Source organism: Geotrypetes seraphini, chromosome 2 (assembly GCF_902459505.1).
Source record: "Geotrypetes seraphini chromosome 2, aGeoSer1.1, whole genome shotgun sequence".
NCBI classification, from domain to species: domain Eukaryota; kingdom Metazoa; phylum Chordata; class Amphibia; order Gymnophiona; family Dermophiidae; genus Geotrypetes; species Geotrypetes seraphini.
Window position 1 is genome coordinate 257,399,745 of NC_047085.1, and position 17,075 is coordinate 257,416,819.

Below are 17,075 nucleotides of genomic sequence, written 5' to 3' on the forward strand. Positions count from 1 at the left end.
TTTGTTTTATTTTCAGGACCTAGGAAGGGCCTGGCGGCCTCAAAAGCTTCAGTAGCTCGTTGGGTCCGGGAGGCTATTGCTTCCACTTATTTGATAGTGGGCAAGCATCTGTCGGAAGCCCTCCATGCTCATTTGATCAGGGCGATAGCTACGTCCTGGGCCGAGTCCAGGGGTTTCTTTCTGAAGGAAATTTGCAGAGTGGCCACATGGTCGTCCTCGAACACTTTCTCTAGACATTACCGCTTGGATGTGACAGAATGAGCGAAGGCATCCTTCAGAGCTTCGGTCATTGCAGAGTCCGCACGTTAGTCCCACCCAGTTTGAGTTGGCTTTGCTACATCCCACTGGTCTCTGGATTCATCTGCTGCCGGCGCTAAGGAAGGAAAAATTATGAGTCCAGAGCCCCACCCAGTCTGGATTCTGCAGTAACTCCCCTGGGAGGGGCACAAGGGTTGGTGTAGATTGGTTATTGTTCTTGTTCTCTTATGGGAAAGTTTTTGAGCTGCAGTTGCATTGTCCCGGATGCTTGGGCAAGAGCAGTATTATTTGGCAAGAGTGGGTTCCATCCAGATATACTCCTGAAAACCAGGGCTCTATCTCCACCTGCTGGTAGGTATGTGCTATCCCACTGGTCTCTGGATTCATCTGTGGTGTCTAAAGGAAAGAAAATTAACAGGTAGGGCATCATTTTTCCTTCATTGACTCCTCTTGGAAGTGAAGTTATTTTTATTTTTAAAAAATGACTGTTCCCACTATATGCATTTTCAAATAATGTGAGTTTTGCATTCAGTAAGCCTTCTGTAAAATTAATTTTCAAACTGTAAATGTTCTGACTTGAATGTCCCCTTTCCAACTTGGATGACATACACAAAGTCAGGCTTCACATGTAAGTCCTTGAAGTGAATTGTCTTTCTCTCCCACTCTTCAGGGACCTGGAAAGGTAAAGAGTGCAGCCATCCAGTGCCCAAGTGTTGGCTATATTGTATTATGATATTGAATCAGTGATTACGATTATTGATGTACCAGTTGCACGATTATTGAGGTACCAGTACCACCTAGAATTTTTGAGTTAGAGCAGGCTAAGCATTTTTCAAATAAGTAAAATGTGTGGGGCTATCTAGTATTTTCTTTGCAGTAATATTCACAAAATTTGGTTAGGATTGTTCTGATGAAGCAATTTATACTTTGCAATTATAAATATATTAATATAAGATTTACTTTTTTCTCTGAACAATTTTTAATGTTCTCTGAGCTGGGTGATATCTATTTGTCTATATTGTACTTGATTTCAGCTAATCAGAAAAAGACTGGTTTTACCCTGTGGACTTCAATATGCTTTCTCATTGAGAAACCAAGATGATTTTTCCTAAAAAGCTAATGCCATGTGGTAATTCTTCTACTCTACCTGACCGCCCCTGCCCTGTGTCAATTGGTGGCCACTTCTGCTCTGTAGCACTGTGGAAGTAAGGAACCTAGGACTTGAAGGTTTTCACTTCAGAGAATGCTGCTATGAACCCAAGCCAGAAAGAGAAGGGTCAGCAGTGCAAAACAGGATAACGGAATAAGATTTATTGGAAAAAAAATTTTTGACTGAACAAGTCATCCAGTGCAGTGTACAAAAAAAAATAAAAATAAAACAGTACCTACAAACAAATAACTTTGGGGTTTGTGGGGTGACTGTGCTGTTTGTTCTGAGTTAAAATAAACCACTCATATGCTGGGAAATTCACTACCTGCTACTAACAGGTACATTCTTCAAACAGGTGCAGTAGTTTGGGCTGACACCTGGCTCCAGAATCCCACTGGTTGTCTCCTGTGAAGTGAGAGGGTGTTAACATCAGGAGTTGTGAACCATGCCGCTATTTGGGAACATGTTTAGTCCAAAGAAAACTCCACCCAGGAAATCTGCTTCACTGTCCAACCTGCATTCGGTATGTTCCTTGCTTAGGCATAAATTATGGAATCGACCAAATGTTCTATTGTCACAGAAGGGGTAAGGTTACTTTGGGCATAAGATGTGAACAGGGGAACCCAACACCAAAGATTGGACTGAGCCCTGGATGCTACAGGGTTGAATTGGTAGCTGACGGATTCCCAACACAAGAAGTGGTTTCTGATACCAGGGAAAGTCATTGACAAGATACTGGCTTAAAATCAGTACAGTAGGTTAAGTGTATCCTGAAAGATGGCTGGAAACCAAGTTATAGGTGGTACTTTTTATTGGACTGACTTATTGGATCACTGACAAGCTTTTGACAGGTATCCTCTACCCAGATCAGTGAAGAAAGAATGCAGTTACACTAGGTTTAAATAGCACAAACTCATCTAGGTCTTAGCTGTCTGCATATGCTATTATAGCTCGATAAAAGGGTATTAGCTGTATTAAGCTTCATCCTCTCCCTCCTCCAGATCCCTTTGTTTTTTTAAGAACAGCACTAAAGAATAAAATGCCACATCCAACATAGCACATTTTATAACTCACCCTCCCCATGATAACAATATAAAACTCACTTGTATACCGCAAATACCATTAAGTTCCATGCGGTTCACAAAGACTAATAATACAAATGAATAGACATCCGATTTCTAACTTCCAAAGTATTCCCTGAAAAGATATGTTTTTAAGGCAAGTCAAAATTGTTGATATGAAGTTGGGAGTGTGACTATATGACTTAATCCCTAATCCATCCCCACTCCCAGGAACCTATTTATCTCCATGTAGAAATATCACACCCATAATTCTGTTCTCTCACTGGCTATCACAGATTGATCTGTCCTCGCCCTTCCTACTGTCTACATTCCCAAGTATTGCGTTGCACTCCTCTCCTTTCCCAATATCTCTTAAATTTTTTCCAATATCCCAATTTATTGCCAATAGAACAGCGTGAACATCTCCAGCTTTTGGGTCATTCCATGTCAAGTGGACCAGGAGCCAACACTCGACCCCTCTTGAAATCCAGCCAAATTTTACAGGGTTGTTGTCTAGGGTCTCAAATGAAACTCTGCAAAATTTTTTGAATCTATTTCAATTTGGTCAGCAGCTAGGGGTGGTTGAACAAAAGCAAATCGATCCACTCCCATGCCTCGTGTGACCTAAAACGCCAACTTTGCTTGAGCACTGCGGCAGAAGGAAACTACCTAGGAGTCTGAAATTTTGCAGTTTGGTACAACACCTTGGGGCAAGTTTCCTTGTCAAGTTTGAAATCTTTTGCGAAAGTGCATCCATTTCTACAGGTCAGCAAAATGGGCAAAAAATTCACGAATGAAAATTTTTGGCAAAGTTTGGCTCCATACTGCTGCTGGTAGTTAAGTCAGCTGAGGGTACAACTTTACCAGCAGACATGTACCACAAAGTACTTCCAAGATTTGCAATATGAGCTTTTACAGTCAAGTGAAGCTAAAGATATGACCATCCAAAAAATATGGCTTTATGCATTTATGCAAATTTTCACTGGTTTTCAGATTCAACTATCTCTAATGTGTATTATTTTTGTTTTGTTTTTTATATTATTTGAAAGAGCATGTTTTTTTGCTACAGAGGCTATCCTGTTTCATCTTGGACCCAATCTTTCTTTGGTGAGAATTAAAGCTTCAAAGATAAGAATTAGTTGTATATGCGCATGAATGTTTAATATTGAAAAGAGGCATGTTTAACACAAACCATGTTGTATGCAAATGAACAAAGTACATTAAGTTTCACAGTTAAGTTTAAATTGTTACTGTTTTATGATCCCCTTCCCTGTATCCATGCATTTTCATATACCCACTGCCACTGGTCGTGAAGATCATGACAAGTGTATTATACACTGAGACCACATATTTATCAGTTATTGATCCGTTGTCTGAAAGACATTCCCAATAGTCAGATAATACCATATAAATTTCTAAGTTTTATTAAAGACAAAAAAGAAAAGTGCAAAAACCACACTTATTTAAAGTGTGCATACATAAAGATCAGAAAATTGCATAAATTCAACTTTTAACTCGGTTTCTGAAAGTCTGGTCAATGTTTGCCAAAATAGCTTGTGGATAAGTGTACTGTCTGCCTGATGAAGTGGTCATAGGTGCAGTAAGGCCTGCAATAATGTGCTGTTCAGGGATCCAGCATGTTTCTCTGTGGGGAGGCCAGTGAAATGACTGTGCAGGACCTTGTAGATGCAAAAAATTAACCAGGATGTCGCATTCTTTCATTGAAATTTCACATACATGACCAATCTACCAAGAATTGTCATATATGCAAGCTAAGTATTGTCCAGGTTGAAAGCTGGATGCTTGAAAGATAGGGACATGTTCAGGATCAGTATCAGACTCTAAGACATTGGCAATGAATGAGCTGGTATCACTTGAAATTTTGCTAATGCAGAGTCTAGCAGTGTCTATGGGCTTAAATTGGTGATTTCCTCTTGTTGCAGCCACTGTGTGGCCCATACTAAACCTTTGCTCCTGAGCAAATCTTATTGCTTCAATATCTTCCTTAGCAATGAAGAAAAATTTAATTCCCGAGACAGATTTATTGCAGAATTCAAATAGATCCCTTGCTGTCAAAATTTGGTTATTAAGAGGGCATTGTAAGCTGGCATGGGCAGCTAAATTCTTAGCTTTTCCCCCATCCCATCACTTGGAGATTTGCTATGGCTGGTGCCAAAGAAGTTCCACTCAGCAGTATTTTGTCAGTATCATGGCTGCAGAGGTTATTGAAATTCTTGAAGTTTTTATATTGCGCTGCAGAACCATCACTAAAGTAGTGAATATGGCTTAAGACAGGCAAGACTTCCTTCAGATGCAGAATAAGCTTCCTCAAAAATGCATGAACAGCAATAGTATCGTGACGCAACTAGTCACTGATCATGCATATGCATAGGCTTTGAATATCAGGATTGCAGAAGTAGACAACGAAGGGATATAATGTTGCTTGGCTATTTTCCCAGTGAAACCCCTGTACTGCATCCTGACCGATGAAGGAATAATTTTCAGCGAAATCCATCAAAACAATAGCATGCCCTTCCTTTATATTTGCTTTCAGTTCCTTCAGGTAAGCACTTTGGTACTTGGAAATAAAATGGTGGCTGGCCAAATTAGAAATTTTTCCAATTAATTTGAAAGTGAAGTCCTCTATGGATAACTGTCGAGTATCCAGTGTCTCCCGATTGGTGTGAATCCACTGCTTAAATTCAATTATATCATCTGTATCATGTTCACCAAAGAACTCAGTAAAATATTCCTCCAGAAGGATCTGCCCAGGACATATTTCACACTGCTGCAACATGCAGTTTTTTGAGTTCATATCACAGACAGTTTTATTCAGAAGCACCTTGTAGTCATCTGGAACTGCAATTGCTGAAAGCATAAGTTTCACATTCCAGTGGATTGTGCAGACACAGACTGAATGAGTCCCTGATGAACTGACTGTGACACACCACTTTGGCCGAACGCAATTTCAGGCCCATGCTGACTGCGATAGGTGGTGTACAATTCCTTCAGATTGCATAATAACAATCTTTTCTGCTTTTGCACTTTTTCACTACTGATCCGAACAGAGACATAATCTTTTTTGCCTGGGCATATTCTAGAGATTTCATCGTCTTCATAAAAATCCAGGACTTTTTGTGTAATCTGCTGAGCAAGCACTTTTCTTCTCTTTGTTGCTGGAACAGCAAGAATGCCACCCTGCTGTTTCAGCTTCCTGGCCTTTTTAACCATTCTTGTTGAAACATCAAATTCCAAAGCAGTTTTCTCAATAATCCAGCTGTGTGGAGTCAGAGTGAGAATTTGTATTTTCTCCCTATTATTAGATAGTTCCAACTTCTGCTTCAGTTCAGTTAATAGAAGGTCATAGTCAGAACACCTTTTACATTGGCCACTTTCTGGTTCTGCTTTGATATCAGCTGGAGTTAAGTCACCAATAACGGTAATTTGGTCTGCAATTGCATTATGGGCTTCAGAGAGTTTGCATTTAGCATAACTTAAGGAATTTTGCTTGCTAATCCATTGAATCTTTAGAGGAGAGATTCCTAGTGGTGAAAAGCTGGCATTGAGGTTTTCAGATGCATTGGTAGGGACATCACTGTCATAATCAGACTTAGGGCTATTTAGATCTTGTAGTTTGACGTGCAAGTCTTGCCTGCATCTTGGGCAAAGCTTTTGGCCCGGTTTAAACTCGTGCTTTGTGATAACTTTTAAATGATCAGCTGCAGGAAGATCAATTGAGCGTAGACCTTTGATATTGCTGTGATTCTGTTTTCTGAACAGATTACAGCAGTTTTTCTGTAGAAATTCAAACTTCGTCAGAATCAAAGCTTCATGATGAGTACAGATATTAGATTCCACGGACAAAGTAGAAAGTCCAGAGCATCTTTTAATTAATTCGTGGTTAGGCAAAGAGAAATCAGAAATAAGCATCAAGCAGATTCCAATACTGCAAGGCTCTAGATTATTATTAGTCTCCATAAGATAAGAGTCACCTTAAAATACAGAATAAAAGTAAGGTGAAAAATATCAGTGTGAGAACACAATGAAAATAGAGCAAAGCAGGTTGTACATGTCAGCAGTGCAGAGTAAGTTTCTAAAATCCACACAGGCATTGCCTAGTTAACTAGGGAAAGAACCAGATGCTGCACAGAAAGAATAGATGGAAAGCAACACGCCAAAGGCAAGCTTTGTCAAATAATGAAGTCATATGGTGTTATAAGGTCATGATGAACCTTAAAGCCAGACTTGTTCATACAGCCACTGTGCTGTGATAGTTGCAAGTCAGAACATGTTCAGAAAAGCTGCATGTATCAGACATACCACTACAGCTATGCGTACATTCTTGTGACTCGCATGATTATGCATTTGGGCTTGCATGGATTAAGTAGTTTGTGCAAGCCAATTCATGTTTTGACTGTTATCTTGCAAAAGTGCACAGTAAGTTTATCAAATGCTGAGCAAAGTACGAGATGAGTACTTGTGGCTGGCAAAGCTTGGTTATGAGTTTTCAGATCAATATAGTTTCACTGCACATTCACAATGAAGTGCCAATGACCCTTCAACATAACATGTTTACGCAAGCAAGTAATGCTTATCTTTGAAGCTTTAATTCTTACCAAAGAAAGATCGGGTCCAAGATGAAACAGGATAGCTTCTGTAGCAAAAAACATGCTCTTTCAAATGATATAAAAAAAAAGACAAAACCCAACACATTAGAGATAGTTGAATCTGAAAAACAGTGAAAATTTGCATAAATGCATAAAGCCATATTTTTTGGATGGTCAAATCTTCAGCTTCACTTGACTGTAAAAGCTCATATTGCAAATCTTGGAAGTACTTTGTGGTACATGTCTGCTGGTAAAGTTGTACTCTCAGCTGACTTAACTACCAGCAGCAGTATGGAGCCAAACTTTGCCAAAAATTTTCATTCGTGAATTTTTTGCCTATTTTGCTGACCTGTAGAAATGGATGCACTTTCGCAAAAGATTTCAAACTTGGCACAGAAACGTGCCCCAAGGTGTTGTACCAAACTGCAAAATTTCAGACTCCTAGGTAGTTTCCTTCTGCTGCAGTGCTTAAGCAAAGTTGGCGTTTTAGGTCACACGAGGCATGGGAGTGGATCGATTTGCTTTTGTTCAACCACCCCTAGCTCCTGACCAAATTGAGATCGTTGCAAAAAATTTTGCAGAGTTTCATTTGAGACCCTAGACAAACACCCCTGTAAAATTTGGTTGGATGTCAAGGGGGTTGAGCATGGGCGATTTTCAGTATTGGTCCACTTGACATGGAATGACCCTTTTTCATTGATCTTGACCACTGGTAAAAATGGGGGTCACTGCTATATCTCTTATTCTAGGAACCAGCTCTAACAAGTCTCAGGGTAATTTTCCTAGTTTTCACCATCCCAGCCCAAAATTCTTTGATATTCAGGCACGATCACATTTGTCTGATAAACCTGGATAAATTAAGTTTTGAAGGAGTTAGATACCATATATAAATTATTTTAAAAGCATTCTTTTTTTAAAATCAGAATACTAACAGCATTTGCCACTTTTTCAAAAATCTTCTGCTATACTTCTTCAGAAAACCCTTTTCCTAGGTCTTTCTCCCAAACTCCTTCTCTCTAAGATAACTATATAAAGCATATCATGAGGACCAAGGGCATGGGGCCTGAGGAGAGGGAGGAAGGAAGTAAACTGAGTACAGCAATCCCTTCATGGTCTTCATAGATTTCTGTAATTTCGGTACTCAGTTTACTTCCTTTCACCCTCCCCTCTAGCCCCATGCCCTTGGTACTCATGATATTCTTTATTTATAAAGCTTTGGTAAAAATAAATATCTCCTGTCAGCAGGCCAGACTTATCACTTGATAGGGAGTTATAAGTTAATTCCCTTCTTTTGCCATCTATCAACTCGTATTTAGGTTGCAGAAACCCAAGGAAACAGTACAGTTTATGGGGTGAAGAACTTTTGTACATGACAGAGAAGTGGGACTTGGGTGTGATAGTATGTGATAATATTAAGGTGGCTAAACAGGTTGAAAAGGTAACAACAGCAAACGCTAGAAGGATGCTTGGGTGTATAGGGAGAGGAATGAATCCCTGTATAAGACTTGGTGAGACCTTATTTAGAATAATGTGTACAATTTTGGAGACCTCACCTTTGAAAAGATATAAACAGATGGAGTTGATCCAGAGGAAGGCAACTAAAATGATTGATGGTCTATATGATAAGGTGTATGGGGACAGACTTAAATATCTCAATTTGTATAGTTTGGAGGAAAGGCACATGAGGTGAGTCTTGAAACATCAAATCAATAACCACATAGCAAAATAACCACATGCATGGCAAAATCTTCAATGCACTAATTGAAAAGTAACTCCAGAGTAAGAGAGCTTAGAACAGTGGTCTCAAACTCGCAGCCCACCAGGTACTATTTTGAGGCTCTCAGTATGTTTATCATAATCACAAAAGTAAAATAAAACAGTTTCTTGATCATATGTCTCTTTAGCTGTAAATTACAATATTGTTATTAAGACTTAGCCAAAAGGAAAGATTTATAAACTATAAAGAGTTTTACCTCAGGCAAAATTGTCATTTCTTTAATATGACATTAACCATTTTTTCTGAGGTCCTCCAAGTACCTACAAATCCAAAATGTGGTCCTGCAAAGTTATATACAGGTATATACTGTTTCATTCAGATTTTTTTTTAGGGGGGGGAAGAACTCAGTAACCACTAGGGGAGTGTGGGAGGATCATTACTTAATCTCTCCAGTGGTCATCTGGTCAGTTTGGGCATCTTTATGGCACATAGATGCTGTTATGGTTCAGCAGTGTTTTATTGATGATTGCAATCATAGATTGTAAGTCCTCCAGCAACAGGGAAGAACCCACTGTACCTGAGTGTAATTCACCTTGAGATACAACTTAAAGGGCATAGGTTAAATCCAAAATCCTCTCTCTCTCCCCTATAGACTGCTGATCAACTAAATCAGGGCTTCCCAGATCTCTCCCAGTGACTCCACACAGCCAATTAGGCTTTCAGGATATTCACATTGATTATGCAAGATATACATTGTTGCAGTTTGTCCATTACCTATAGATTTAGCTCTTGCATGTTCATTATGGCTATTTTGAATACATGATTGGCTGTGGGATCATCAGTAGAGAATTGAGAAACCCCACGGAAGAGGGATGGGGGGGAGAAAGAAGACAATCCTCCTGTGATGTCTCTTGCTTTGTCAGTTGGACAGGACCACAAAGGAAGTAGAGTTAGGATTGGACTATGGTTTTCCCAGTATGAACATCGCAGGACAGAGCCTAACATTTGAGAATGGACAATGGATAACAGGTAAGCAAAGTAAAAAAAAAAAAAAAAAGTGTGTGTGATATGCCACCAGCTGCTGTGCAAACTTAGCACATGATGGTATCTCTTTTTACCTGCATCTTATTTTGGGTGATAGTGACTTTGCTCGCCTTTACACTGAAAACTTTCCTGTATCCCCTCTTCCGTGTACAGAATCTGGGGGTAGCGGGCCTCAGAAGGAGATGCAGCGTCTGCGCAGACGTAACCTGCAGCTGGAGGAGGAGAATAACCTGCTGAAGCTGAAGGTCGACATCCTGCTAGACATGGTGAGATGGGGACTGTGAATCTATTATTGCTAAATAGGAGCCTTTATAAAAGGAAGGGGCTCACTGTAAGTTTTCTAGGTGTGTAGTGTGGATATAATTTGCACTGTGCCGGGTGGGTGCGTTGTGGTTATTTTTCCTTAGTCAAGAGAGTAGCTTTTCATGTGAGGAAGTGAGGGAAGGGAGGAGAGATTTTGTATAACAGTATTGACAGCTGGCATGTGACCTTTCCTCTTCCACCTGGCTAGTTTAAATATTACCTGGATGATATGCAAAGCGATTTTGCCAACTGCTGACAGATTATGTTGCTTAGACAGGGCTAGCTGTTCATTTTTAGCAGCGCTTAATTGGCTAGGTGCTGCAGAAATTCATGGTTAGCACCTAACTCAAAGCTGGCTATGTTGGGAGTGTTCCGTGGCCGGGGTCAGTGCTTAGCTGTTTATGGCTGATATTCAGTCGTTAAGCAGCCAGTTTTACAGCATAAATGGGACCGCATAAAAGTCTGTCCTAGTTTTATGTGCTAAAGCCATAAAAAGAAAGCAACAAATCCCAGAATGGGAAACCAGGCAAGAAAATTTAAGGCCAGATAATTGGTCTCCCCCCCCCCCCCCCTCCAAAAAAAAAGGGAAGAGCCTGAAGAGATCCAAACAATTTTCTTTTTTTTTTTTTTTTTCGGAAGACCATTTATATGGCCCTACTTTTCATTATTTTTATGTGCTACCCCATGACTGTTTGAGTGCTGAATCTTGGCTAAGTGTTAGCTGGCTCAAAAATAACTGGTTATTCAAGGACAAGCAGGCATTATATTCTCACATGTCATTCACAGAGCCCTGCAAGGACAGTCAAAAAGTGTACTATCACTTTAAATATTTAAGACTGCCTTCCCACCCAATGTCTGCTTGTGGGACCATCAATTCTTAGTTTTCTGTGGAACTAAGAAATTGCTTTACAGCATTCTCTTCAGCATGCGCCTCAATTTCTTTTTTTTTTTTTTTTTTTGTGCCTTCCCGGTATATTTTTCCTAATTTTCTTCTTATTTTCTCATTCCTGATAATTTCTTTCTTTTTGAAGATTTTTGTTTTTTGGGCCTCTTCCCATGCCCGGGAACACTGACAATGTTCAGCTTCCCTTCTACTCAAGCTCCCTCACAATAGAGTCCTTTGACCTGACATCAGCTGTTTTTTCCCATTGATGTCTAAGGCACCTAGAGGGTTCAAGAAGTGCACTCGGTGTAACTGTACCATTTTGTCCGCTGACCCACACTCTTGGTGTGCTCAATGCCTTGGGCTCGACCACCAGGATATCACCTGCACACTTTGTGCCCATTTGCAAACTTTGACATTAGAAACAAGAAAGGTTCAATACGAGAAACTTTTCACTGCGACATTGAAAGCATCGGATATGCCTGGGATTTCAGATTCTGATGCTCACCATACCCAGCATCAACTCCTACATTGATTCCTGCATCAGTTCTCTTAGCACTGGAACAAGTCGATCCTACCCGTTGTCAACCTTCCACATTGGTATTACCATCCTTTGATATTAGGCTAAAAAACACTGGTATGAGTTAACAACCAAAACCCTCAGTCCTCTCATTCTTCTTACACCTTAATGCATCTCAGGCGTTGACGTTGAAATGACCATTCTCTATTACTTAAAATGTGCTCTCCTCAGCTTCTATCCTCACCTCTGAGCTCACCCAGATTTCAATGCCTAGCAACCTCAGTGCCTTCTACACCAAAGTCAATATTGGTACCAGTACCATTTGTCCAAGACCAGCTTAAGCTCCTACTGCAAGAGCTCACTGGCATGCTACAGCCTCCATCGGTGCAACCTGCACTGGGCCCTATACTGGTCTTGACCTTGGGCTAAACTGGTGCAGTGCCTACCCACTCTAGGTCACCTCATCAATCCTCTCCCTTTTGGCACTCGACCCAAGCATCAAGGTCACAACATCATGGCTCATTGAGATGCTCTTCGACATGTTCAAGTACTCATCTCAAAGCTCCTCCAGATGTTCATTCCCCATCATTGTGAAGAGACTATGATAATCTGTCTCAACACTTCAGCAGAGCAATTTCACAATTTTTTACCAATGAATCATATGGCATACCTTCAAATTCTTCTCCTCCAATGCCACGCAGGTTTCCAGAAAATATTTATTTTACTATCTTCATCCGCCAGATGGGCCAAGATCTTCCCATCAACATGGAATTGGAGAATGAACTAAGAGCACAATTGATGGAATGTCTAGATCAGGGGTGCCCAATACGTCGATCGCGATCGACCGGTAGCTCAGGAAGGCAATGTGAGTCGATCGCAGAGCCCATCCCGGGCTCCGTGATAAGACTCGTGTTGCCATCCCGATCTACCGAGCCTATCAGTCTTCCTCTCCCCGAGGTCAAAGACGCCGACGCCGAGCATCCACTTTAGGCTGTTTTTTGTCATTTCGGGGTGGGGGGGGGCCGTGGTGTGGCGGCGGCAGCAGCAGCCTGAAAAAGAAATCATCCTGGCCCGGGTCGGTGTCATGCTCCGGAATTTCTACCTCTTCCAGCAGCCTTCCTATCTGGCCCTCTCCCTGCTACCTGCTTCCAGCCTGCTCCGCGGCTCTCTTTGGCAACTCAGCAGCAGTGATCGACACAAGCTTCTGACGTCGGGGCCTACCCTCTGCGAGTCCCGCTTGTTTCAACTTCCTTTTTCCACAAAGGCGGGACTCGTAGAGGGAAGGCCTCGATGTCGACAGCCTGCCTTGATCACCGCTGCTGACGAGTTGCTGAAGAGAGCCGCAGAGCAAGGGGTGTTGCCGGGTGCAGGTAGAAGGGAGAGGGCCAGATGCAGGACTCGTGGGTGAGGGAGCAGAAGAGAGAGAGAAAGAGAGAGGGGAGGGAAACAAAAGGAAATATTTCATACTGGGCTGGGCTGGAGTGGAGGGAGGGTGGAAAGATTCTGGCTACAGGGTGCATTAACAAAGGAAAAGGGAAAGCTGAAAATGAAGATAGTGACACAAAGAAGAGAAAGGGTAAGCAGGACCTACTGAATAAAAATAGAGATACAGAGGGGACATGAAGAGGAGGTAAAATAGAGACAAAGAAGTAATGCTGAAAAAGTGTGTGGGGGGGAGATAAAGACATTGAAAGGGCAAATGGTGAACATGGGGTAAAGACAAGGACAGAGACAAATGAAGATTCTGAAAAAGTGGTGAGATAGGGATATAGGTGAGATGGACACAAAGAAGGGTGATGCTGGAAAATAGGTGGAATGGTAATTCTGACAGACACAGAAGGGAAATGCTGGATCAAGGAGAGATGGGGCTCAGGCTGGATGGAATGGGGAGAAATGCATTGTTGGCCCGGAACTTCCTCTCCTACGTCAGAATTGACGTCAGGGAGTGGAATGCTGGTCAGTGCGACGCTTCTGCAGGGAAAGCTTGGGACGGCGGTGGCTTGGGGGCTGTTTCCCAATGGCGGTGGCAGCAAACTGAGTGGCTTGGGGGAGGGCACAGAGAAAGAAAGAAGGGGCAGACAGGGAGACAGAAAGAAGGGGGAACAGGGAGACAGAAAGAAGGGGGAACAGGGAGACAGACAGAAAGAAAAAGTTAGGGGAGAGAATGAGGTCTGGAGGAGAGGAAACATACAGGAGGCTGAAAGAAAGGAAGAAAGATTGGATGCACAGTCAGAAGAAGAAAGTGCAACCAGAGACTCATGAAATCACCAAACAACAAAGGTAGGAAAAATGATTTTATTTTCAATTTAGTGATCAAAATGTGTCTGTTTTGAGAATTTATATCTGCTGTCTATATTTTGCACTATGGCTCCCTTTTACTAAACCGCAATTACGTTTTTTAGCGCAGGGAGCCTATGAGCATTGAGAGCAGTGCGAGGCATTCAGCGTAACTCCCTGTGCTAAAACCTACTTTCATGGTTTAATAAAAAGGGAGGGGGTATATTTGTCTATTTTTGTATTTTGTTACTGAGGTGACATTGCATAGAGTCATCTGCCATGACCTCTTTGAAAAAATCCGGAATATGAATAATTAACATTTTCTCTGCCTTTCAGTGTGCTTTGTGTTTTTTTAAAAATTTTATTGTTGGTAGATCATTTTGACTTAGTCATTATAAAAGTAGCTCGCAAGCCCATAAAGTGTGGGCACCCCTGGTCTAGATTATAAAGACTGGCCTAAAGAATGCCTAAAACTTACAATCCATAATGTCTTCAATGACACTCTGATTAAAAACTGAGATTCTTTTAACTGGGAGTTCCTTTTGCCCCTGGAGTCTTTACTTACTTTCAGTTTATTGATGATGAAACATACAGTACAAGAATAAAGACTAGTGAGAGTGCAATAACAAGTCAAGCAAACAAAGAGAATACAATGTTATGGCAATGACAAGATAAACATAATTTTTAGATGAATCACAGGTACAACCCCAATCTGTACCAAACCTGGCCCTCAACATCTGAACCAGCTGCACAAGACAAAACCAACTATTCCAAGGCCTTGTGCTCTTATGAGTCCTGATGAGCACAAGATACCCTACCCCCCCATCTTGTTCCAGCCCCCAAAAAGAGAGAGAAGAGGAAAAATAAGAAACAAAAAGGAGAAAGGGAAGATGAAAAAATTAAAAAGAAAACCTAGAGGATACAGCAGTTGATAAGAGTGAAGCCACTGGCACCCACAAGAGTCCCAAACCACTCCTCTGCAAGGTCAATTCAACTATAAAGAGTTCAAGATAAGACTACACACTCAGAGGTAAAGAATCTATATACAGACCCCAAATTTGAAGAAATTTTTTTTCCTGCCTTAAAGAGCCCCGCACCCGACCCTTTTCTAAAAGCATGAGAGCATGTACCCGATTATGCCACACCCAGAAAGAAGGAGGTAGGGCTGATGTCCAAACCCTCAAGATTACTTTCTTCACCAGGAGACCAGCTTTCCTGATAAAAGGTCTATTAAAGCCAGCAGTCAACCGGAAGGCCTCATACTTCTCTAGCAAGAAACCCACTGGCATAAAGGTAAGGGAACACCTTAATAAGCTGTCTAAATAGCTGATCACTTTCCTCCAAAAGGCTTTAATCCCCGGGCAACTCCAGAAAGTGTGAAAGAAAAACTTTACTCCTCACTGGCAGCGTTCACATTGGGGAGACTCTGAGAAACCTGACTGAAAAAGTTGTACACGAGTAAAATAGGCTCTATGTAGGATGCGAAATAAACCTATGAGACAGCCTATATCTGAATCCTGAAGCAAGATTCCAAGATCTGGTGCCTATCGAGCACACAAGGATTCCTATGATTTAGGAGGAAAATATGTATATAAGGCCTTATGCAATAAAGCAGTGTATTGCAAACTGTGTGCCACGGCACACTAATGTTCCTCCTGAGATGTCAAGTGTGCCGTGGCATATAGGGCAGGAAGAGAGGTGCCAGCGTAAGCTAACTTGGAACTGCCTGCCTTCTGCTGCTGATAAGCTACCGGGACTCCTGCTTGCCTCGTCTTCTCTGATTTTAAGTGTGCCCTAGAACCTTTTGCTTGGTCTCCACAAAAATTGCTTGAATATCTCCTGCACCTCTCCGAGTCTGGTTTGAAGGCCAATTCTGAAAGGGTTTATCTCAGTGCAATTAGTGCTTACCATTGTCATGAAGAAGGTAAGGCCATCTCTTCAGCCTCTAGTTGTTTGATTCATGAAAGGTTTGCTGTTGACTAAGCCCTCTATGAAACCTCAACATGGTCATGTCTTGGGATCTCAATGTGGTTTTCACCCAGCTGATGAAAACTCCTTTTGAGCCACTTCATTCCTGTTATCTGAAGATCTAGAGCTGGAAAGTGGTTTTTCTGGTGGCGTTCACATCAGCTCACAGTGAGCTTCAGGCTGTAGTAGCTGATCCACCTTTACATGATTAGATTAATAGGACAGAATATATAATATATTATATGATATATGATATATGTACTACATATGAATTAGAGAAAGACTGGTGGTATTGGTTAACCGCTCTGGCATCAGGAGCCAGTAGTGGAAACTCACAATTGTTGGGCTGCGAGGAATCCCTCCATCCCCACCCGTCCCCACAAGGAATCCCCTCCATCCCCGCCCGTTCCTATAAACTTCAGAAATAGTTATTTCATTTAATTATGCTCCTGAATTAAAGGCTCTGGTAGAGACCCATTTACAAATAAGCAAAGACACTTTATTAATTTGGAAATATTAATTGGGAAAAATACATACTTTGTAAACAGGTTTCTACCAGAGCCTCTAATGTAAATATCAAATATAAATACTTAGCTTATGAGAACCCCCAAGCTGTCAGCTGAGGATTTCCTTTGCAGTTGGCCAGGGGTCCCTTTTGCTAAGCTTGGCAGGCAGTAGTAGCGTCCCTGAGTCACAGATGCTGGCACCTCAGTGGCTCATGGATGCTGCCAACGACTGCTGCGCTTGGTGGAGGGGAGTTTTGGCCATCTCTAGAGGAGGTCCTCTGCTGGTGGTACTTGGGGATCCCATTCCCCACAGTCACAACAAGGGTCAGCAAGTACTTCAACACTGTAGAAATAAAACCAGAAATGCATTTTCTTTTCTTTTGAACACAATACAAAGACATCTGCTATATACATTTCCCAAAGCTAACATATTTTAGTCAATACCTACCTATTTGCTCTCCCCTCCCTGAAGGGCTCTATCTACAAGAGATTCCTTGATAGAACACTGTCATTCCAAGCCGGCAAATGGAACAAATGTCTAACCACTGTCGTTTCTAACACACCCTCCTATCAAGCCTTCAAGAAATCGGTTAAAACCTATCTCTTTGACAAATTTCTCTGACTCCTCCCTGCCTTCTTGTTCTCTGATATACTTCTTGCATATCTGACTACTCTACCAATGTAATTGACAATATTCTCTGTAACATCGCTGTCTGTGTACAGTCTCTTCCTCTGTAAACCACTCTGAACTGCTTCTGGTATTGCAGTATACAAAAATAAA

General features: G+C 41.5%; 1 protein-coding gene across 5 annotated transcripts in view; it reads left to right on the plus strand.

Moving 5' to 3' along the window:
- The window catches only part of CBY1 (chibby family member 1, beta catenin antagonist), a 31,930-nt gene that overhangs the window by 10,093 nt on the left and 4,762 nt on the right, over positions 1–17,075 (plus strand). For all 5 annotated transcript variants that reach the window (XR_004537954.1, XM_033929454.1, XM_033929452.1 and 2 more), the window contains 3 exons: positions 1,764–1,931; positions 9,717–9,822; positions 9,991–10,103. Coding sequence is in view for 4 of the 5 variants with exons in the window: in XM_033929454.1 (XP_033785345.1) it covers positions 1,854–1,931; positions 9,717–9,822; positions 9,991–10,103 (297 nt within the window). In the remaining variant the exon portion in view is untranslated. The remainder of the gene's footprint in view (positions 1–1,763; positions 1,932–9,716; positions 9,823–9,990; positions 10,104–17,075) is intronic.